Source organism: Geotrypetes seraphini, chromosome 3, assembly GCF_902459505.1.
Source record: "Geotrypetes seraphini chromosome 3, aGeoSer1.1, whole genome shotgun sequence".
NCBI lineage: Eukaryota > Metazoa > Chordata > Amphibia > Gymnophiona > Dermophiidae > Geotrypetes > Geotrypetes seraphini.
In genome coordinates, this window is record NC_047086.1 from 371536677 (window position 1) to 371559706 (window position 23030).

At 43.2% G+C, this 23030-nt stretch overlaps 1 protein-coding gene across 2 annotated transcripts; it reads left to right on the forward strand.

Moving 5' to 3' along the window:
- Positions 1-247: 247 nt before the first annotated feature.
- On the forward strand, positions 248-22087 carry LOC117356560 (gastrula zinc finger protein XlCGF26.1-like). 2 transcript variants are annotated; one of them, XM_033935925.1, is made up of 7 exons: positions 248-290; positions 1691-2045; positions 6342-6468; positions 10186-10299; positions 13081-13194; positions 16503-16619; positions 20365-22087. In XM_033935925.1, exons 2-7 carry the CDS (start codon positions 2022-2024, stop codon positions 21810-21812), a joined length of 1944 nt encoding a protein of 647 aa, XP_033791816.1. In that variant the 5' UTR covers positions 248-290; positions 1691-2021; the 3' UTR covers positions 21813-22087. The 2 variants fall into 2 exon arrangements, with proteins under 2 accessions (XP_033791816.1, XP_033791817.1); XM_033935926.1 differs by lacking the exon at positions 20365-22087 and adding an exon at positions 19594-19643.
- Positions 22088-23030: the final 943 nt, after the last annotated feature.

Sequence of the window (23030 nt, forward strand, 5' to 3'; positions counted from 1 at the left end):
CGTCGGCTCTCCCGCCGATGTCAATTCCGGGTGCTGCATATAGGAAGTGATGTCAGAGGGAGAGCGGACGGGGTCGCGAGGAGCACGTTGTTGACTGCCGCAAGCAGCAACTTCAACTAGAGGTACACGGCAGGCGGGATCAGGAAAGCGGCGGGGGGGGGGGGGGAGTGGTGCCACTCCCCTTCGCTACGCCACTGCTTTTATCTCTCTGATATCCCTGCAGCTCACAGGCTCTGTGCATGGGCCCATCCTCTGAGCAGCTCCTAGCATTTCCCTCCTACCTCTCCCCTGTAAGTGCTCCAAATTTATTTATTTTTTTTTCTTCCTGTTACATTCTGGACCTCAAGGGAGGAGTCAAGAGGGCGATAAGAGAAAAGGGGAGATACTGACCATCAGTGGGGAGGGGAGGAAGAGGGATATTGGTCTCAGGAGGAGACAGGAAAGGAGGGAAGGAAAAAAGATCTCTCTTCCTTTTCTTCCTTCATCCCCCCACCCACTTTTGCTCTTTTTTTTTTTCCTCATATCAATGCAGACCCAACCCCACCATGCACTTCCCTCTAGGGGGGATGGGGCAAGGCAGGGCTAGGGATATGTGTCCTCTTTTTTGACTTCCCAAGTATGGTAACCCTAAGTAAGATGGACCATTGGCTCCCGGTGGAGGCTTGCGCCATCTTTAAATATGGCTGTCTTTGTTTTAAGGTGCTCCATGGTCAGCTACCAGATTATTAAGTAGATCATTTTGGGTTTTCCTCATCTGTAAGGTCTTTGCATTACATGACCGTTTTTTGCTTTCCCTTCAGCTAAAGATTGCACTTAATAAGAGATATGAGGAGAGGTTGATACTCAAGTCTTATCAGGCTTCAAGTTGGGAACCTAAACTTCATACTTTATACTTTATAACATCATTGACAACCTGCTTATATAAGATGTTTTAGGGGTTTGCCATTAGACTGATTTTATGAAATGTGATTATTATAATTGTAATTCGCTGAGTATGTTTCAAGTTTATTAAAAAAAAAATTTAAACCGCTTAATCAGGTTTCTAAGCGGTGTACAATATAAAAATTACATAAAAACAGATTAAAAGTTAGGGATACTAAACAATACCAAAATAGCTTAGTGAAACACATAATAAGACATATGAACTACAATTGTGAAAGAAATAGCACAACAAAAAGGGGAAAGACAATAGGGTAAAAAGTGATAAAATTTGTTTGGTTTTGTCCTTAAGAGGACAGATATTGTCCAAAGGCATCCTGGAACAAAAATGTTTTTAATTTTGATTTGAATTGTTTTATTACGGATTCATTGGGCAGTGAGTTCCAGAGAGAAGGGGCAGTGACTGCGAAATTGTTGGAACGCAACGTGTGGATTCATTTTAATGATGGTATGACAAGAAGATTTTGTGACATTGAACGAAGCGATTTTGAAGGATTATAAGGAATTAAAAGTCTGTCAATGAACTCCAGGTTGATTATTTAAACGTGTTGTAAAAGTTAAAAGTAAGATTTTATAACTAAGTCTATGTTCAACGATTGTACGGTTTTCTTTGTTGCCTGCATCGATCTGCGAGGTTTTGGGGGAATAAAAATAAAATGTGGTGTTGTATTATGTCATGCCATTATGCCTGCTTTGGTGCTGTACTTGGAATTTGTAAGACTTTTGCTTCTTTTTCTCTTTTCTGAACCAGACTTGTTCCTTCCGACTTGACCCTGCATGACTGCTATCTCTAGAGATCCACCTTAGGAAGGCGGGATCCCCACAACCTTGGACCTTCAGCTGCTTTCTCTTCCTGTTGAGTCAACAGGACTGCAAAGAGCAGAAAAGATAAAGAGGAGAAAACCTCACTTGTCTCCAAGGTCTGGAAATCGCTGCAGGGGGCAATAGGGACTTTAACCCAGACCTCCAGGAATTAGCTCAGCCTTCTGTTTTGTGCCCGATTCGTCTTTCCAGGCTCAGAGAAATCTCCAGCTTGAATTCCTCCCAGCAGCTGCAGAATTTATTGGGAAAACAGGAGGGAAATGTCTGCCTTGCTTTCTGATCATGTAAGAAACCTTTCTATGTCATTATGTTCCACTTCTGTCTTGCACGCGCGTACCCTTACTGCTTTATCATTTCCATACTTATGTATAAGTTCTCACGCTCTACATTCCTTCTTTTGCTCACATGTACACGCACACGCAATATAAGATACCATCTTTCACTTATACAGCAGTAAACCTGCATACACCCTTACTTTCGCAAGCGCGGTGGCATACCTAGCCTATGTGACACCTGGGGCCCATCATTTTTTGACACCCCCCCATCTGTATGAAAAACATCATTTTTAGAAACAATCCACACCTCACACAAGAGTGTACTTAGGAAAAAACAACATCTTACATACTGCAGTGAGCAGTACAACATCAATACACCCCATTGTAAAACTAAACAAGCCAGACTAGTACAGATCAATCCTGCACAGTCAATCCTAACAGAAAACCATGTCTTTCGAACACACAGAACACAGAAAATACCTTCGCCTAGTATGGAATATGTAATCACAAACTAACCCCTCTCCCTTTTACAAAAATGTAGTGCGGTTTTTAGCCACGGTGGTGACAGCTCAGATGCTCATAGCATTCTGAGCATCAGAGCTGCTACCACCACGGCTGGCGCAAGAAAACGCTTCACAGTTTTGTAAAAGGGGGGGATAAAATAGAAATATTTAGACACCAAGAAGCTGGACTCTACATACAATGCAACACCACAGAAACAGCGATGCATCTTTCCTAAAGCAAAAAAATAAATAAATATAATTTTTTTTCTACCTTGTCTTCTCTGGTTTCTGCTTTCCTCATCTTCTTGTCACTCTCTTCCTTTCATCCACTGTCTGTCCCTTCTATTTGTCATCTTCTGTCCTTCTATGCCACTTCTGGAAACTGTATGCCTCCTCCTTCCATCTTTCTCTTCACCCCTATTGGTCTGGCATCCATCTTCTTCCCTTCCCTCCTCCAATGGTCTGGCATCTCTCTCCTCTCCTCTTTTTCCCTTCCCTCTCCCACACCCCCATGGTATGGCATTTCACTCTCTCCTCTCCCTTCCCCCCACTTCCATCAGCATCTGCCCCCTTTCTTTCCTTCCAACCCAATTCTATCCAGTATCCTTCCCCCTTATGTCTCTCTCTCCTTTCCCTGCACACCAATTTCATCAGCATCTGCCCCCTTTTTCTTCTTCCAAACCACCCTGACCCTCTTTCTCTCCCTCCACCACCCTTCCATACCACCCTGACCCCCTTTCTCTCCCTCCACCACCCTTCTGTTCTCCTCTCTCCCTCCAAACCAGCAAGGTCCCACGATGACTGCTTTTGCTGTCTCTGCTCCGTAAGAGGTAAGTGACGTCGGAGGGGGTGGGCCGGCAGACTCAGGGAGTTGCGGCAAGGTCCCGCGATGACTGCGGCTGCCGGTCCACCCCCTCCGACTTCACTTACGTCTTCTTTAGTAGAGGCGGCAGACGGCAGTCATCACGGGACATTTCTGCACTTCAGCGCAGCTGCCGACTCTTCTTCGGAAAAAGTATGGCAGCCACGCTGAGGTGCAGGTGTCGATTAGAGCAGTGCGGGAGGTTCCGGATTCGGCCGGACGGCTGTGTTCCCTCCTAGAGCTTGCACCCGGGGCGGTCCGCACCCCTCGCCCCGCACTTGGTATGCCACTGCACAAGCGTATATATTAGGGTGTGTCAGTTTTGGAGAAGTCATAATTTTAAAAAGCACTAGTGAAAAAATGGTACAGTCTCATGTGGAAAAATCAACAACTAGCTTTAAATGTTGTGTAATATGTTATTTACCTACCTGGGATTTCTAAGAAATTATGTAAAAATACACAAATTACTGAAATATGTTTAAGTGCTCTGATAGTGGGTCTTGTACTAAGGAGCGCTAACCGAATTAGTGTGCGCTAAATGCTAACGTAAAAGACCCCCATAGTTTTTGTTTACATTGCATATTAATGTCTTTTGTGCCTCAGTTATCAATCTATTTTACTTATTTACCCATATTGACACTAACACATTAGTTTCATTGTCTCATTCACAGGTTTTCAATATAATGCCTTCATAGCGATAGTCTAATATTGTCCAAAAGAAAACCAAGACTGCAAGTTTAGGCACATTGACATAATTTGGTGGGATTAGGCAGACCTGTAGCTGAACTTTATCATATTTCCCTATCTGACCCAGTGGGCTCAAACTCTGTCTAGTGAGTTGTATTTGAGAGAGATCAGTGATCAGGACAGTGACAGATGAAATTACCACACTGATGAACTGGTCAAGGCCTTATGACTGGATTGCTTGCTCAGGGGTACAAAGCAAATCCAGAATTCAGTGGTCCTGTTATAAACACCTCAATTCACCAAAAAATATTCATTCACTATATACCAGAGGAAGGGACAAAATACTTTTGAAAGCTGATCATACAAAACAATGGAAAAAAAGACCTCAATATTTCTAGGGATAAGTATCTCCTGAATATCTCTCTGTCAGCTTCAAAGCTGTTATAGGAAATACATCCTCAGTCTAAAAAAAACTCCATTATCATTTTTCAAAGTAATTAAAAAAACTATGTAAAGAATAACGAAACACTTATCTGCAGAAATGTCCCATCTCCAGTAGCAAAAAGTTCCTGCCAGAATCCAAGTCTTGAAATTATAACCACAGCAATCTGTATAAATCAATGTTCACTCTCAGGATCACCTTCATAACAGTCCATAGATTTCCCGACAAGGCCCTGTTTCGCTACATCACTTCATCAGGGGAAACTATCATGGAAAAATAGCCGCTGCTTCACTGGCTTTTCGTGGGAGGTGGGCTATAGACTAGGGCAGGGGTAGGCAATTCCGGTCCTCGAGAGCCAGAGCCAGGTCAGGTTTTCAAGATCTCCACCATGAATATGTATGAGATGGATTTGCATGCACTGTCTCCTTGAGATGAAAATCTATCTCATGCATATTTATTGTGGCTATCCTGAAAACCTGACCTGGCTCCAGCTCTCGAGGACCGGAATTGCCTACCCCTGGACTAGGGGAAGGAGTGGGGAGTGGAGCTAGGGTTACCATATGGCTCCAGAAAAAGGAGGACGGATTGAAAGCAATGGAAGTTTAACCCGTATGTCTCAATCTGTCCTTTTTCTGGACACGTACGTGTTTCGGCCCAAACTGCCTGCATCAGGAGTTGGTTCGTGAGAAGCTAAGAAAAACAGTCCACAGGCAGCTGCAATGCTCACGAACCAACTCCTGATGCAGGCAGTTTGGGCCGAAACACATATGCATTGAGTCAATGAAGAAATAAAGCAGAGTTTCGAATTAGATTTGTGCATCTGTGTCTTTGGACATCTCCATTGTTTGTTTGTTTGCTACTGATTTGTGGCGGTATATCTCCTGTCCTTTGCGACTCCTTTTTCTGGAGCCATATGGTAACCCTACAAGGAGGGAAACTGGACTATTTTTTTAATGCAGGTCCCAGCCAATATTTAGTCCAAAGGCCCACATAGCTAATTAGATTGTAAGCTCTTCTGAGCAGGGACAATCTATTATTACATGTTGAATGTACAGCAGTGCGTATGTCTTTCAGCGCTATGGAAATGATAAATAGTAGTAGTAAAGTGAGTGAATTTAGGATGGGTTTTGAGCTGTCTTAAATTCACCCGCCAAGCTCTGCGGGTGCCGGCTCTGAATATTACTGGTACCCGCAAACCTGATAGCTCCTCCCCATTTGGGGGGGGCTGGTCAGAGCCGATATTCAGCAGCGCTGCCAAGGTGATTTAACTGTGCAGGGGTGGGCAACTCCGGTCCACGAGGGCCAGAATCCATTTGGGTTTTCAGGGATTTCCCCAATAAATATGCATTGAAAGCAGTGCATGCAAATAGATCTCATGCATAGTCATTAGGGAAATCCTGAAAACCTGACTGGATTCCGGCCCTTAAGGACTGGAGTTGCCCACCCCTAGTATAGAATATCAAGCCCCCAGTAGTTTTCATTGTTTTTCACCAAAATATGGTGTGCTTTTCAATTGTTCAAGTGATCTGGCTTTGTCTGTAATTGATCCTTCATCAGAGGACAGTATCAGTCGTTTCTGAGAATGCAGGGCCTGTGGCTGAGTTTCTCTTGCTAACTTTGTTCTAAAGATGTGGTATACAGACCTCTGAAGTTTGTAGCTTCTCCTGTTTTTTAAGTTCTGTGTGAGTGCTGGGAAAGAATTTGCATTCAGATCTTCAATCAGTAAAGGGACAGAATATGAGCTGTAGAAGAATGTTATACAAGCAGGCACAATATACAGTAACTACCCAAACTGTGTTATCTGTATACAGGCGTCCGTCACATTCAGCGATGTCGCTGCTTATTTCTTGGAAGTGGAGTGGAACATTTTGGGGGAATGGCAGAAGGAGCTGTATAAGAATGTCATCAAGAAAATTCATAGCTTCCTGATCTTACAAGGTAAATATGCTTATCTGTCACCTACCTCACAGCACAGATACATTGCAGGATTTATTTATTAACTAATATTTATTCCTTGAACACATAAGAACATAAGACTAGAGGTCCATCAAACCCAGCGTCCCGTTTCTGATGTTCCCTCTAAGCCAGTGGTCTCAAACTCAAAACCTGTGCAGGGCCACATTTTGGATTTGTAGGTACTTGGAGGACCTCAGGAAAAAAAATAATAATAATAATAACAGTTTATATACCGCAGGACCGTGAAGTTCTATGCGGTTTACAAAGATTGAGTGGAATAAACATAGTTCAGAGTTAATGAGTTAATTTGTTGAGGACTAAGATTGTATAGGTCAGTTACCTAAGAACTTCAGGAACAGATAGTTAATGTCATTAAAGAAATGACAATTTTGCATGAGGTAAAACTCTATAGTTTATAAATCTTTCCTTTTGGCTAAGTCTTAACAATAATATTGTCATTTATAGCTAAAGAGACATATGATCAAGAAACTGTTTTATTTTACTTTTGTAATTATGATAAACATACCGAGAACTTCAAAATAGTACATGGTGGGTCGCATGTGGCCCCTGGACCGCCAGTTTGAGACCACTGCTCTAAGCCGAATGAGAGTCCTCCACATACAGTCTTGCCAGTGGGTGGCGCTGTTTTACAATCACATTCTCAATAGTGAGAGAAGGTAAACTATGCAGGGCTCCAGTGAACCTTTCTGTAGGGTTACCAGCAGTGTTCCCTCTAAGCGGGCGGGTGTTGTGAGCAAACTTTTTTCACTGTGAGCTAAAAATATCGGGCGCCAGCAAGTTATGAGCCAAATAAATATGTTGCTTTCTACCACAGAACTTCCTTACGTTTGTATGGAATCTATCCCCTTTCAACTTTAGAGAGTGCCCTCTCGTTCTCCCTGCCTTAGCTACTAAGTCTATTCCCTTCAGTACCTTGAATGTTTCTATCATGTCCCCTCTCAATCTCCTCTGCTCAAGGGAGAAGAGGCCCAGTTTCTCTAATCTTTCGCTGTACGGCAACTCCTCCAGCCCCTTAACCATTTTAGTTGCTCTTCTCTGGATCCTTTCGAGTAGTACCGTGTCCTTCTTAAAGTACCAGTGCTGGACGCAGTACTCCAGGTGAGGGCGTACCATGGCCCGGTACAGCAGCATGATAACCTTCTCTGTCTCTTCAGTCCAGCATCTGCCCCTTCCATTCACTGTCTGTCTTTCCCTGCCATCTCTCCTCCTGCCCCCCCCCACCCCCCAATTTGGTCTAGCATCCATCATCTTCCTTCTGTTCCCCTCATGGTCTGGCATCTCTATCCTTCCCTCCCCCCTGTGGTTTTTAGCATATCTCTCTTCTCATTTCCTCCACTCAGATCTGATCATTCTCTGCTCTCTCTTCCCTTTTCTTCTCTGGTCTTCCTTCTCTATTTTCTGCCTCCATCTAAATTAAATTCTTTCTTACTATTTAGTCCCGTTTCCCTCTTTTCACTGTGTCTACACACAGCTTGTCACCCCTTTCCCTCACCCCTCCATTATCTTACTATTTTCTTCCCCCTTTATTTATCTCCTCCTTCCATCCAGTATGTGTTCTTTCCCCACTTCCATTCAGCATCTGCTCTCCCTTCTCAACTGACATCCATCTGCCTTCTGCTCTCTCTCCCTTCTTCTCACTTCCATCATCTGTCCCCTTCTCTCTCTCTCTCATCTCCTCCATTCCATCATCTGCCCCTTCTCTCTCTCTCTCTCCCCCCCCCCCCCCCAACTTCCATCATCTGCCCCCCTTCCCCTCACCTTTGTGGGTCACTTTCTTTCCCCTGAGGGTGGCTCATGTCACAGGGGAAGCTTTGGCCGAGCAGAACCGCTTGATTGACAGTGGAACTTACTTGATTGATGTCGATGCTGGGGCCCGTTGCCGTTTGAAGGAAAAAAAAAAAGGTGGAAAAAAGGAACCTGTAAAGGCGAGAGGAAGGGAAACCTCCAGGACAGCTGCTTTTTGCCCTCCTTCAGCGGCCCAAGAGTTCAGACCAGCAGCGGCAGCTCTGTATGCTTTTAACTGCCGGGACTCCTGCCTTCCACCGCGTTTGCCTCCTGCCTTGTCTCCGCACCTCCAGACCAGCAGCGGCAGCTGTGTATGCTTTTAACTTCGGCACAGAGCTGCCCCTAATCAATAGTTTAGCGCGGTTTCATGAGGCAGCCTCGGGGCCTTTGATAGCCGGCCCGCTTCGATGATGCGATGTGGGCCGGCCTAGCAAAGGCCCCGAGGCTGCCTTATGAAACCGCGCTAAACTATTGATTAGGGGCAGCTCTGTGCCGAAGTTAAAAGCATACACAGCTGCCGCTGCTGGTCTGGAGGTGCGGAGACAAGGCAGGAGGCAAACGCGGTGGAAGGCAGGAGTCCCGGCACAGCGACTGCAACAGGAAGTTGCAAGTCAGCTGACGCCGGCCTTTCGTTGCGGCGGGGACCGAATCCTTCGCGGACCGGCAAGATTTTGTTTGCGGACCGGCGGTTGAAGAACTGTGCTCTACACTGTGTGCGCTGTGACGAGAAACATGTGCGCTGCGAGGTAATATTTTGTGCGCGTGCGCACGTCAACGCAGCTTAGCGGGAACACTGGTACCAGATGTCCGGATTTTCCCGGACATGTCCTCCTTTTTGAGGACACGTCCGGAGGTCCGGATGGCTTTTCAAAATCCGGCACTTTGTCCGGGTTTTGAAAAGTGTCTGATAACGAGCGACATTGGGATGGCATCTGCGCATGCACGGATGCAATGTGATGACATCGTGCGCGTGACATCATCGCGGTCACACCAGCACATGTGCAGATGCCATCCCGATGAGCAAACAGGTTGAGGAGTGGGGCTGGAGGGTGGGGGCGAGGCCATGGGTCTGGTAACCCTACCTTCCTATTCCTAGCAATTGAAAAACATAATATGGAAGCACCACCCCCCACTGGTTGAAGGACTCCCACTCAGAGGGAACCATGGTCACAAGTACCCTGCAGGATCCCCTTATTTCTCATTCCCAGGGAAAAGTGTTGGTTTTCTTAAGTCTACATCACAGGTGTCGAAGTCGGTCCTTGAGGGCTGCAATCCAGTCGGGTTTTCAGAATTTCCCCAATGAATATGCATTGAAAGCAGTGCATGCACATAGATCTCATGCATATTCATTGGGGAAATCTTGAAAACCCGACTGGATTGTGGCCCTCGAGGACCGACTGCGACACCCCTGGTCTACATGGACATTTTTCCAGGAACTTTTCAAATCCAGATATGTTGTCTTGACCACGTCATCTGTCAAATTCTACAGTTAACAGCTTCGTTGTACATTGAGTGACAAATACTTTGTTTCCTTTTAAATCTCTTCCTATTAGTTCCATGGAGTGTCCCTTAATCTTGATATATGAAAGGGTAAACCAGAGGTCTCCAAAGTCCCTCCTTGAGGGCCGAATCCAGTCGGCTTTTCAGGATTTCCCCAATGAATATGCATTGAAAGCAGTGCATGCACCTAGATCTCATGCATATTCATTGGGGAAATCCTGAAAACCCGACTGGATTCGGCCCTCAAGGAGGGACTTTGGAGACCCCTGGGGTAAACTGTGCGTTTCACTCCACTCATGGTTTTATAGGCCTCTGTCACACCTCCTTTCATCCAACCCTATGGGGTTCTGCAAGTAGAATTTAAAATTTAATTTTCCCATCTTTTATTGGCAGGTTATTCAATTGTTAATCCTGATGTTGTGTTCAAGATTAAAAAGGAAGATGAGAAATATTTTACTCAGCACTGTGAGTGGGAGGGAAAAGAAAATTCAAATGATCCCAGCATAAGTAAGTGAACGGTTTGGAGTTCAAGGGCATTTTATTTTCTGATCACAGGAGATGGGCTAATAAACACTAAAGATTTGTAAACTTAAAATCCATTTCCAGGTATAATATTAACAAAATTTTAATTTAATTTTTTTTGTTCCTGGGTATTAAGGATTCTTTCTTATTTGCCTATGCCACAAAAGTATAGAAAATGGCTTTCATTCATCTCAAACTTTGCTTTTGTGGCCAGGACATTGATTCTTTATTTTCTTCTTCAAAGCCTTTTTGCATAGCTTCTGGGCTGCCATAGTGCTGTTCGAGCTTCTCCCCCATTTCTTTCAGGCCTCTGGAGGTGTCATGCAAAAATGTGTCTTTCAATCCCTTCATGTTTTTTGGCTGACTCAGTTCCCAGCCGTTTTATGATCAGATTAATCTCTTCCTTTATGGAAGGCTTCATAAGTGCTATGACTTGCTTCAAGTCAGACTTCCATTCTCCATTCTTTTCAGGATGGTCATTAAACTGGGTAAGTCCTCACCATCTTTGTGCAAGCCATATATGTTGCTAGATCTTCTCTCTCTGAAGTTTCTAGCACACCATTAGTAAGTATCCCTAGCTGGCTGTTTGCCACAATTTATCTGGCATCAGATGTGGAATATGGCTGATCAGGTGTCTGTGTTTAGTTGGTCATGACTGCTCGTTTTTTGCTTGAACCAGTTTCTGTGTGGTGCTAGAGTCTGTGGTTGAAATGAAGCAGTTCGGGTGTTCGGGTGTTGCAAGATTTTGACGGCAGACAAAACTGGAAGTTAGAGAGAAAGAGAGAGATAGCTGTAGCTGGAGTGAGAAATAGAACTGGAGAGGTAGGAGGGGATTTCAGGCCATAGGCTGGGAAAATTCTGAGCTAAAACACTACAAATAATGCAGAATTTTAAAATATTTTGCATAGAATTTTCAGAAATTTTCTGCTGAAAAGAACAATTACGAATAGCAGGCAAAGATCAAATTGCATAATAATCCAAAATTTACATAGTTATGGATATTTTCAGTACGAGGGCCACAATTATGGAGTTGTGTGAAGAGCAGGATTTCCTAAGGTTTGAAAGAAATGAAAGACCCAGCTGTTTTAGCATTTTGTCGTTATGATGGAATTTTAGATTTTTTAAAAGTATTTTACTGTTTTTGTTCATATGAAGGGGAATAACTAAAAAATATGTCTAAGTCCGTTTTGGGCCTAAGTCGCTAGTCGCCCAAAGTCGGTAGTGTCTAAAGTCCATTCCCGAAAAATACATCCAAAATATTTTTTTTTGAAAATCATCTAACTGTACGTCCAGCCGTTTGATCGTCCAGACTGCTAAGTCGTCTATCTTTATACCCCATTCTCATCCAAAAATTCATCCAAGTCATAAAAACGCCTAGAACAAGACCTTTTGGACATGGAAGGGGCCAGCAAAGTCATGAACTGGCCACCCAGACATGGCAACAGAGTAGTGGGTCACCTTACAGGGCACTGCTGCGAACTTCAGAAAAAGGGTGCCACATAAACATCTCACCAGAACTCCCTTATAGGTCATGGTGAGCCCCCCCAAAACACCCCCAAAACCTACTAGACCCACCTGTGTATGGGTACAGGTGGCATCTATATAGCAGTACAATAGTGTTGTAGGAGGTTTTGGGGAGTGCACATGTTTCACCATGAATGCAGTGGTTAGAGTAGCTTATTGGCCAGGGTCCTCCTCTCTATGGTTCACTAGCCCATCCCCCAGACTACTTAAGCCACCTCTGTGCAGCTCTACTAGGCTTTTTCCTATGCCAGGTGCTGATGTTCTGGAGGCAGGTATGTACGTTTATATTCTGTTTTTTTATGGTGTTTGGAGGAGGGTCAGTGATCACTGGGGCAGTGTGTGGGGGTCTATACTTTGTTATCTGGTCACTTTGGATACCTTCTGGGCACTTAGTCATGTTTTTACATCACCTAAGTCACAACATACAAGTTCCGTCTAGGCAATCTCATTACACTTTTGGTTATACTCGCAGTACGACTAAGTCTAGGTTGGCCCATGTCCTGCTCAAAACCCGCCCTCCCCACTCCTCCCAAAACACCCCTTTCAGCTCTGGGCGTGCAGCAGCACTGAAGAAGTCTAAGCTGTTTTTAGATACGTCTAAAACAGGGATCTCAAAGTCCCTCCTTGAGGGCCGCAATCCAGTCGGGTTTTCAGGATTTCCCCAATGAATATGCATTGAAAGCAGTGCATGCACATAGATCTCATGCATATTCATTGGGGAAATCCTGAAAACCCGACTGGATTGCGGCCCTCAAGGAGGGACTTTGAGACCCCTGGCCTAAAACCTGTTTCGATTATCGGCACTTGGGCGACTTGTCTTTTTGATCATCCAACTGCCGATTTAGGCAGGATTATAGACGTATTTCCCTTTTAATTATGAGCCCCTTAGGTTTCCTTTTATCAAACTGCGTTAGGGTTTTTTTATTGTGGGTTGCTGTGGTAAAAGCTCTGACGCTCATAGGAATTCTATGAGCATCAGAGCTTTTACCTCAGCAGTCTGCGATTAAAAAAAAAAAACGTTACACAGCTTGATAAAAGGAGGCCTTAGGATATATTATTGTACCCGCATGTTTGTAAATCACCCAGAAGTGAAGTTACAGACAAATATAAATTTAATAAATGAAAGTATAAAACCAGAGAAAAATGAAGGGCTTGTGGTCTTTGTCTGCCTATCCATGCCATCTATTATTCCTTCCTGTCCTTGTCCTTTTAGAGATCCAATATACTTGTTTTCATATACAGGCCTTCCAGTTGTAACATCTGTGTTCTCATTGAGTGTTAAACAAGAGGAAGATCTCCCCTTCATGGATCATCCTGAATCAGAGACATCTCATCAGATTTATCTTCCTGTAACAGGCACGTACAAAATATACTTTTTAGTTTATTAATCACATTTATACAACTGCCTTATAGACTCCAGACAAATGGGAGAATATATAGCATGAATATAAATACTATATTTTTGCATATATAACCCATGGAATATACAAAGGCAAAGGCAATGTAAAACACTTTTTACAAAACTCCTTATTTTCTGCGGGTTATATAGGGATGCAGGTTATATCTGTGTGCGGGATATATACAGTGCTGTGCAAAAGTCTGGAACCACATGTGAATTTTGCATTCTTTCAACTTTCTGACTTTTTATTTTAATTTTTTTGTTGACCCAATAGGTTTGTCAGTGTACCACATTATAAAGCAGGGGTCCCTCGTTGAGGGCCGAATCCAGTCGGGTTTTCAGGATTTCCCCAATGAATATGCATGAGATCTATGTGCATGCACTGCTTTCAATGCATATTCATTGGGGAAATCCTGAAAACCCGACTGGATTCGACCCTCAAGGAGGGACTTTGGGGACCCCTATTATAAAGGATACATTTGGCTTTTAGAATCAACTTTTTATTCTAGCTTGGTCTTAAATTTTTGAGTTTGTTTGTTAAAGTTGCCATGTTAATCATTTTTCTGCATAAATCGAGTAATAATAATAATAACAGTTTATATACCACAGGACTGTGAAGTTCTATGGCTGCGGTTTACAATGATTAAAAGATGCTACAGATTGAGTAGAATTAACAAAGTTCAGAGTTAGTGATTAACAGTTCTAAAGATCATTTGTTGAGGACTAAGATTGTATAGGTCAGTTACCTAAGTACTTCAGGAACAGATGTGTTTTTAGATGTTTCCTGAATAATGCACTTCGCTGGCCAAAAACATACATACGAGCATCATCAACCCTTCATGTTCATGTAGGGTGGCCTTGAAAAAAGCCATTTTGTGCAGCTCAATATTTAGTGGCCTAGTTAAAAAACTTGATTCAGGTAAACAAATTCAAATGAGACACATGAAAAGATTAACAATATAATAATCATACCATGCGCCCAAAGTATTTTGATAACAATATCAAATACTCCAAATAATTTATTTCAATCTCACAAATGCTCAGAGAAATGTAATCCTCCCAGGGACAAGCCCTATAGGAGAACATATCACTTAATCACTGCATATGTGTTACTGTTTGAAAATAAACTTCAATATAATTTGGAATGTTTGTGATTTGTGAATTCAAAACTTATTAACTTATACTATGTGGAGACTTATCCTGGGATACCTTTATGATTTTTTTGAGATAAGTCTCCACCAGTGGCGTACCAAGGGGGGGGGAGGTCCGCCCCTGGTGCATGGCTTGGGGGGGGGGGGGTGCACAGCCGGCCAGGTCCGGTTCCTCCTGCCCTTCTTTTCCCCCGGTCCGCGCCGCTGCAATCTTACCTCCCACCGCCGACAAGAAGTCTTTCCGACATCAATTCTGACGTCGGAGAGGACATTCCGGGCCAGCCAGGCAGTGATTACGTACAGTAAAAAAGGACATTGATGAGAGAGTAGTAAGAACGTAATCTAGACAGATGCAGAAAATAAATTGAAAAGGAAAATGAGGGAAAAAAGGGAAAGGGATTGCAGAGGAGAGGTGTGGGAGAGGGAAGGAGAGGAGAGAGATGCCAGACCAATGGGGGTGAATGGAGAGATGGAAGGGGGAGGCATACAGTTTCTGAAAGGGGCATAGAAGGAGAGAAGATGCCATATAGGGGAAGAGAGACGGCAGACAGTGGATGGAAGGAAGAGAGTTACAAGAAGATGAGGAAAGCAGAAACCAGAGAAGACTAAGGTAGAAAACAATTTTCTATTTATTTATTGCTTTAGGAGACATGTGTCACTGTTTCTGTGGTGCACTGTATGCAGAGTCCAGCTTCTTACTGGTTCAATTTAACCTTTGTCTATGTATTTCTATTTTATCCCCCCTTTTACAAAACTGTGGATCGTTTTTTAGCGCCAGCCGTGGTGGTAGCAGCTCTGATGCTCAGAATTCTATGAGCGTCAGAGCTGTTACCACCGTGGCTAAAATTTGCACTACAGTTTTGTAAAAGAGGGAGGGGTTAATTTGTGATTACATATTCCATACTAGGTGAAGGTGTTTTCTGTGTTCGAAAGACATGGTTTTTTGTTAGGATTAACTGCAGGATCGATCTGTACTAGTCTGGCTTGTTTAGTTTTACAATGGGTGTATTGCTGTTGTACTGCTCACTGCAGTATGTAAGATGCTGCCTTTTCCTAGGTACTCATGTGTGACATGTGGCTTGTTACTAAAAATCATGTTTTTTGTACAGATGGGGGGGAGTCAAAAAATGATAGGTCCCGGATGTCACATATGCTAGGTACAAATGACACAGATAACGTGAAAACTCAGTGTATAAAATAATAAACACTTTCAGTAATGGTTAATGCTGTAATGTCCTCTGTTCTGATACAAGAACAGCATAGGCTATGAATAACTCAAAATGAAGGAAAAAGCCTCAGAAAAGGGCCCTCCCACCTCCACCGAAGTGGTTAGTTAAAGATAGTTAGCACTAACCTCATTGGCAAAAAACCTTCAAAATAATTATAGCCTTATGCTGTGCTTTGCTTTATGAAAAACAAGGGTCACCGCAGAGTCCATACAATTTGATCTTGACACCAAACTCGGAGAGCTGAAAAGCAGTCTAGCCGCTGAAGCTTTTGAAAAAAGTTTAGCTGAGATACAGAAGAAGATTGATTCTTTCAAAATTAATCTTCAAAAAAATAAGATTAAAAAATTTAAAAGAGACGAGGGTGACTATGCTAAAAAGAAAGTTTACCCATGGCTAACAAATCCATCTAAACAGAAGTCTAAGGAATTTGATTCTTCAGATTCATCTATGTCTAATTCAGAAGAGGATTTTTTAGATCAAGATCAGTCCGGAGGGTCTGGACAAAACAAAACACAAGGAAAACAGAGAGGGTGAGGTGGGAGGTGGGAGGGCCCTTTTCTGAGGCTTTCTCCTTCATTTTGAGTTATTCATAGCCTATGCTGTTCTTGTATCAGAACAGAGGACATTATAGCATTAACCATTACTGAAAGTGTTTATTATTTTATACATATGCTAGGTACGTCACTGGTCTCCACGCAGAATATATATGTATAGCAACCTGTAGTCAGCAGAGAATATAAATATTTAGTGCTGCTGTTTATCAATCTGTGGTGAATACTGTACATTAAAAAAAAAATTTTAATGCTGTGTCCTACTTAAAAAATACACTCTTGACTGCCAGTTTTAAAAACTGGCGCAATTTATAATTATGTTTTTGTGTAACAGGCTGTTCCAATGTCAAACCTGATATTTTAATCCGATTTAAGGGATCCAGGATTGAGCCCCAGGGATCTGAGGAAAACCTGCCCAACACAGGCTCAAGTGAAGAACTGCATAAAACAGGTGATGTGGCGAGGACTGAGTTTACTAATGGTTGATGCAAACATCCCAGACAGAGCAAGAATAATGTCCCAGACAGAGCAAGAATAATGTCCCAGACAGAGCAAGAATAAAGCATCAAATCTCCTGACCTCTAACCTTTGTGTGAATGGTTTGTTTGCTCTCTTTCAATTCCACTTTTTTCCTTTCATTTTTTGGGGTCTTTTGCCTACCACTTAGATGTCTCGCTCCCCTCCAATCCGTCCTCAATTCAGCTGCACGACTCATATTCCTTGAGAGCTGCTATACTCATGTTAACCCTCTCCTAAAGTCACTTCATTAGCTTCCCATCTGTTTCTGAATACAGTTCAAACTCCTCTTACTGACCTACAAGTGCCCCTTACTATCTCTCTTCACTTATCTTCCCTATATCTCCCCCCCCCCCCATGAGCTCCACTTGGCTGGTAAGTTCCTCTTATCTTGCCCTTCTCACTGCAATTTTATGTGCCACTCTGTTTGTTTCAAGCCATTTTCAGGTTTTATGCTCAAAGACGTGTACATTGTTTTGCTCATATTTTTATCTTTGTACCCTATATCATCTGGACCCCTATATAAGGCAGTCTCACCAAAACATGGACCGTGTAGGATCCGTCAGGACAACCATGCGTGTATTACTAATTCAGACTTCTTTGTATTTGTATTTTTATTGTGAAGAGCAAATCAAAATCATCTTTCAGGACATCCGCTGTCTGTTGTTTTTATCTTTGGATTGGTTTTTTTACTGTGGATCATTAGGTCTCCCTTTTTGTCTTTTTTTGTGTTGCTTCTCTTCAACCACCAACTCCAGAATCCATCCCTTCTATCTTGCTGCATCATACGCTTAGAACAAGCTGCCCTAATCCCTACGGCGGGCTCTGTCTCTGGCAGCGTTCAAGGCCCAATTAAAAGCCCACCTCTTTCAACAACTAACTCCTCTCACCCTGGGTTCTGCATCCTTAACCCTATATGTCATGTCTGTCTGTCCAAGTTAGATTGCAAGCTCTTCTGACAGAGACCATCTATTACACATCAACATGTACAGTGCTGAGTATGCCTTTCAGCATTATATTAAGTGATAAATAGTAGCAGCAGTAGTCATTTCTTTCTTCTCCTTCCTGTGTAATTTTGCTTTTGTTATTCTCAATTTCCCTCTCTTGTCCTCTCCCACCATTCCACAGCAACTTCTTTCTTCCTGTAAGCAAAGCCTCTCTGGTTTCTCCAGTCTTTACTTATTTCCCTTGTGAAGCCTCATCTTTATCAGCTTTTGTCCCTTTTTTTCTGTGTTTCTCTGACCCTTCCCTTCATCTTTTATTACCTAGGGTTAATTCCAAAAGGTTTCAGCTAGTTTTAGGCAGCAAGGTATGCAAATAGACAGTTACATTCCTAAATGACTCCTTATGGGATACCCACTAACAGAAAAGCACATACTGTGAGCATTCTCATTGGTGCAGTGTGGGCAGAACACCCACACGCAGGAATTATAGAAGCCTATCATTTATGCCCTTACAAGTTCCTGGAGGAAAAGTCCATAGTCTGCTATTGAGATAGACATGGGAGAAGCCACTGCTTGCCCTAAACTGGTAGCATGGAATGTTGCTACTATTTGGGTTTCTGCCAGGCAGTGGCATAGCGAGGGTAAGAGGTGCCCCTCTCCCGCCTTCTTCTCTGCCCCCAACCCCATCCACTCCTTCTCCGATGCCTCCTGCCACATGCGCGCCCCCCCCCTTCCCTTGTACCTCTTTAATATCCCTGGCGCAAGCAGCAACTCCAACGTGCCAGCGTCGGTTCTTCTTCTGACATCACTTCCTAGGTGTGGATCCAGGAAGTGACATCGGAGAAAGAACCAACGCTGATGCGAGCAGCAGGTTGGGGTTACTGCTCGCGCCAGAAACATTAAAGAGGCATGGGGGAAGGGAAGGAGAGGGTGCGCGGGAGTGGGGGAGGGCAGAGAGGAGAATGGGTGTCAGTGCCTCCACCAAGGTGGCGTTCAGGGAGGACCGCTCCCCCCCACATCTCCCTCCCTTGCTACGCCACTGCTACCAGGTAGGTACTTGAAACCTGGATTGGCCACTGTTGGAAGCACGATACTGGACTAGATGAACCATTAATCAGACCCAGTATGGCGATTCTTATGTTCTTATGTGCATGCTAACATCTCATCATGGGCATTTACACGAGCTTTAGGGCTAGCGTTTGGGATTCTGCATTAATCCGTGTGTGTTTTTAATCCTGTGTTCTAGAAACAGAGAAACATGAAGACAGATAAAGAACATATAGTCTATCTAGTCTGCTCAACAGTGGATAGAGCTACCGCCTCAGCACCCTGAGGTTGCGAGTTCAAATCCCATGCTGCTCCTTGTGATTCTAGACAAGCCACTTAATCCCCCATTGCCCAAGTACATTAGATAGAGTGTGAGCCTGCCAGGACAGACAGGGAAAAATGCTGAAGGTACACCACTTAGGTCATTAGTGGTATATTAATGCTATAAATAAATAACCATGCCATCCACTATCCCCTCCTCTTCCTTAGAAATCCAAAGTACTTGTCCCAAACCGTCTTGAATTCAGTTATGTTTGCTGTCTCTACCACCTCCACCAGGAGGCTGTTCTAAGCATTCACCCTTGTATATGAATATATACAGTGGTGCCTCACACAACGAACTTAATTGGTTCCAGGAGCAAGTTTGTTATGCGAAAAGTTCGTTACGTGAAACGCGTTTTCCCATAACAATACATGTTAAAAAAAATTATTCGTTCTGTAGCATAAAATATGCTAAGATGACATAAAAAAAGATAAATTTTTTGTTATTATTTTTATTTAGATACATCTAAAAACATAATTTTTTTAAAAAAAAACACACATTTTTTAAATTTTAAGACAGACTAAGTAGAGTGAGAGAGGGCAGAGTCTCAGCGGCAAAAACTGGGACTTAACTTTTCTTTTTTTTTTTTTTTCTAGCATCGGGGAAGCGGCGAGAGTAGCTCCGCCCCCCCCCCCAACGCATCAGCAGTAGGCGCCGGGCCCCTCCATAAAAGGAGGCGAGCCGACGGTCCGCCACTGCACAGGGAGCCAGGCGAAGGGCTGTGAGAGAGGGCAGTTAAGCGCAGTGACTAACGACTGCCTGCAGTGCCTGCGCGGAAGGAGGCAATACATCGGCAGCTCGGGCGACTTCGTTGTGTGAAACGAAGTTCGTTGTATGAATCAAGACATGAAGTTCGTTGTGTGCAGCGTTCGCTGTGCGAGGCGTTCGTTATGCGAGGCACCACTGTAATTTGAAATCCATTATTGACTATTTCCTCTAGATTTGAACTTAGACCCCCTGATGCAGCTGTGAGCCAAAATATGGCCACATTGGGCGATTCTTACATCTAGTGACTGAATGTATGATACTGTTGAAATCTGTATTTTGTACATAAGAACATAAGAATTGCCACTGCTGAGCCAGACCAGTGGTCCATCGTGCCCAGCAGTCCGCTCACGCGGCGGCCCTCTGGTCTAAGACCAGCACCCTAACTGAGACTAGCCCTACCAGCGCACGTTCTTGTTCAGCAGAAACTTGTCTAACTTTGTCTTGAATCCTTGGAGGGTGTTTTCCCCTATAACAGCCTCTGGAAGGGCGTTCCAGCTCTCTACCACTTTGCACTTGTTTGTAGCTTGTTGTTGGATGTCTGCCTCTTTTTTTAGACTGCTTCTTCAAAGCTGTGAAGTGCTTTCATTTTTATTCAACAGATAATGGACTTATGAATAATGTTCAAAGAATAAGAATGTGTGATGAGAAGCAGAGGGAGAAATGGAAACGCAAAGACTCCTGCAAACAAAGCCCAGGACCTTCAGCCGACTGTGCGGAAGGTATTAGTAGCATAGTAAGAACCCTAAAAGGAGAGAGATCAAATGCATATGAGAGAAATTCCAACCGCTGCCCAAGAGTTTTACAAACTCAGGGACTCCTAGGTGATGAAGAGAGACCTAACTTTATCTTAGATTCACATTTTGCAGAGCACAACATACCCTGGCCAAGAGGCAAAGTTTTTTACTGTCGTGACATACATAAAACAAATCCAATCAGAGGTACTGTCTCCAGACCCAAAACATTTAAATGCTCTGAATGTGATAAATGTTTCACAACGAAACAGACACTGCAACGGCATATAATGATCCACACAGGGGAGAAGCCGTTTAAGTGTTCTGAATGTAATAAATGGTTTAGACTGAAAGGCAATCTAAACCTGCATAAAATCACGCACATGAAAGAGAAACGATTTAAATGTTCTCAATGTGATAAGTGTTTTAGGTGGAAACAAAGCCTACAATTGCACGAAAAGATTCACATGGAAGACATCTTATATAAATGTTCTGAATGTGATAAATGCTTCAGACAGAAAGGCCAACTGAAACTGCATAAAACGACCCATATGAGACAGAAATTATTTAAGTGTTTTCAATGCAGCAAATGTTTTAGATGGAAACAAAGCCTACGATTGCATGAAAAGATTCATACCAAAGAGAACTTATTTAAGTGTTCTGAATGTGATAAATGTTTCTCCAAAAAAGAGAGGTTGCAACGCCATGTAATGATCCACACAGGTGAGAAGCCATTTAAATGTTCTGAATGTGATAAATGTTTCAACCAGAATGGCTACCTGAAACTGCATAAAATGGCCCATATGAGACAGCAGCTGTTTAAATGTTCTCAATGTGATAAATGTTTCAGATGGAAAAATAGTCTACGACTACATGAAAAGATCCACAGTGAAGAGAACATATTTAAGTGTGCTGAATGTAATACATGTTTTACAAAGAAAGAGAGGTTCCAACGGCACATAATGACCCATGCAGATGAAAAGCCATATAAGTGTTCTGAATGTGATAAATGTTTCAGAAAGAATGGGTACTTGAAGCTGCATAAAATGACCCACATGAAGGAAAAACCATTTAAATGTTCCTTGTGTGAAAAATGTTTTACAACCAAGAAGGCACTGCAACTGCACATAATGATCCACACAGGGGAAAAACCATTCAAATGTTCTGAATGTGACAAATGCTTTAGACAGAAAGGCAACCTTAACCTGCATAAAATTACTCACATGAAAGGGAAACTATTTAAATGTCCCCAATGTAGTAAGTGTTTCAGATGGAAACAAAGTCTCCGACTACATGAAAAGATTCACATTGAATAGAACATGTTTAAATGTGGTAAATATTTCCCAGAGAAAAAGGTATTGCAATGCTGTATATGGAAAGCATAAGGACAATAAAAAGGGAGCCTATGGAACAATAGACCAGCTGTTGCTAAATAAGGCCATCATGACTAGTAATGAGAAATGGAGAAGGAGATGGGGACAGATTTGTCCCTGTCCCCACAGGCTCTATCGTTATCCCGTCCCTGTCTCTATCTCTTCCCTTCAAGCTCTGTCCTCATCTGCACAAACCTCGAACGCTTTAAAATCATAAGTGTTTGAAGCTTGTGCAGATGAGGACAGAGCTTGCAGGGATGGGGCAGGGAATGGAGATAGATCCCAGGGGGACAAATTTGTCCCCATCTCATTCTCTAATGAGAAAAGCAGTTTTAGTGTAGCATGGATTGATTGTAAGAAAGCAATAGTTAATAAATTGTCTTTCAGTGTGCCAAATAAACTTTAAAATGTTTGAGTATGTTAACTTTCCCATGAAAATGTAGCAAACCACACACCATCTACTACAGCAGTGTAGCTCAAACTGTGTGCCAAGGCATACTAGTGTGCCTCCTGAGATTCCAAGTGTGCACACTGAGGAAGAAGAGAGGCGCCTGCCAGCTGTCTTCCCTATGCGGTTCAGCGCCAGCACTGCCCGATTTGCCGAAGGCCTACATGTTTCCCCCTTCTCTCTAGCATCCTCCGGCTTCCCCCCTGGCCTCCCGGTCACACCTTTAAAGCTAATTAAAGAAGCCTGCAGAGGATCCACCGGTAGGTGAAATGATTTTATTTTCAATATAGTGATTGAAATGTGTCAGTTTTGAGAATTTATATCTGCTGTGTATACTGTGTGTATATGAAAAATGAATGGACAAAAATTGCATTACAATTAGTAAAGGGGATGGGATCTGGGGCAGAACTTGGGGTACTCAGTTGATATTTGTTAGACTTAGGGGGTACTTAGCTTGAAGTAGTTGAGAAGTTGGCGCTAGTGCCTCTCCTTCTCTCTGGCCCTTTTCCCTGCTGGCACCCCCTACTGGCGTCTCAGGGCCCATTTTGAGGGCCTCTGCACATGTGAAGATGTCGATATGATGATGTCATCACAGCGACGTCCGCGCACTTCCGGGTGCCTCAAGCCATGGCCACTACCTTTAGCGTGTCCCGGCTCAAGAAAGTTTGAGAGACACTGTACTACAGTATGAAAATAGAGAGAAAGTCATTCCC

What these genes read in the sequence shown, in the direction of transcription:
- LOC117356560 (XM_033935925.1), top strand. Translation starts at nt 2,022, where the DNA reads ATGTCTGCCTTGCTTTCTGATCAT. An exon ending in TAGCTTCCTGATCTTACAAG is followed by an intron (nt 6,469 to 10,185) that starts GTAAATATGCTT and finishes TTTTATTGGCAG; the next exon opens with GTTATTCAATTGTTAATCCT. An exon ending in TGAAGAACTGCATAAAACAG is followed by an intron (nt 16,620 to 20,364) that starts GTGATGTGGCGA and finishes TTTATTCAACAG; the next exon opens with ATAATGGACTTATGAATAAT.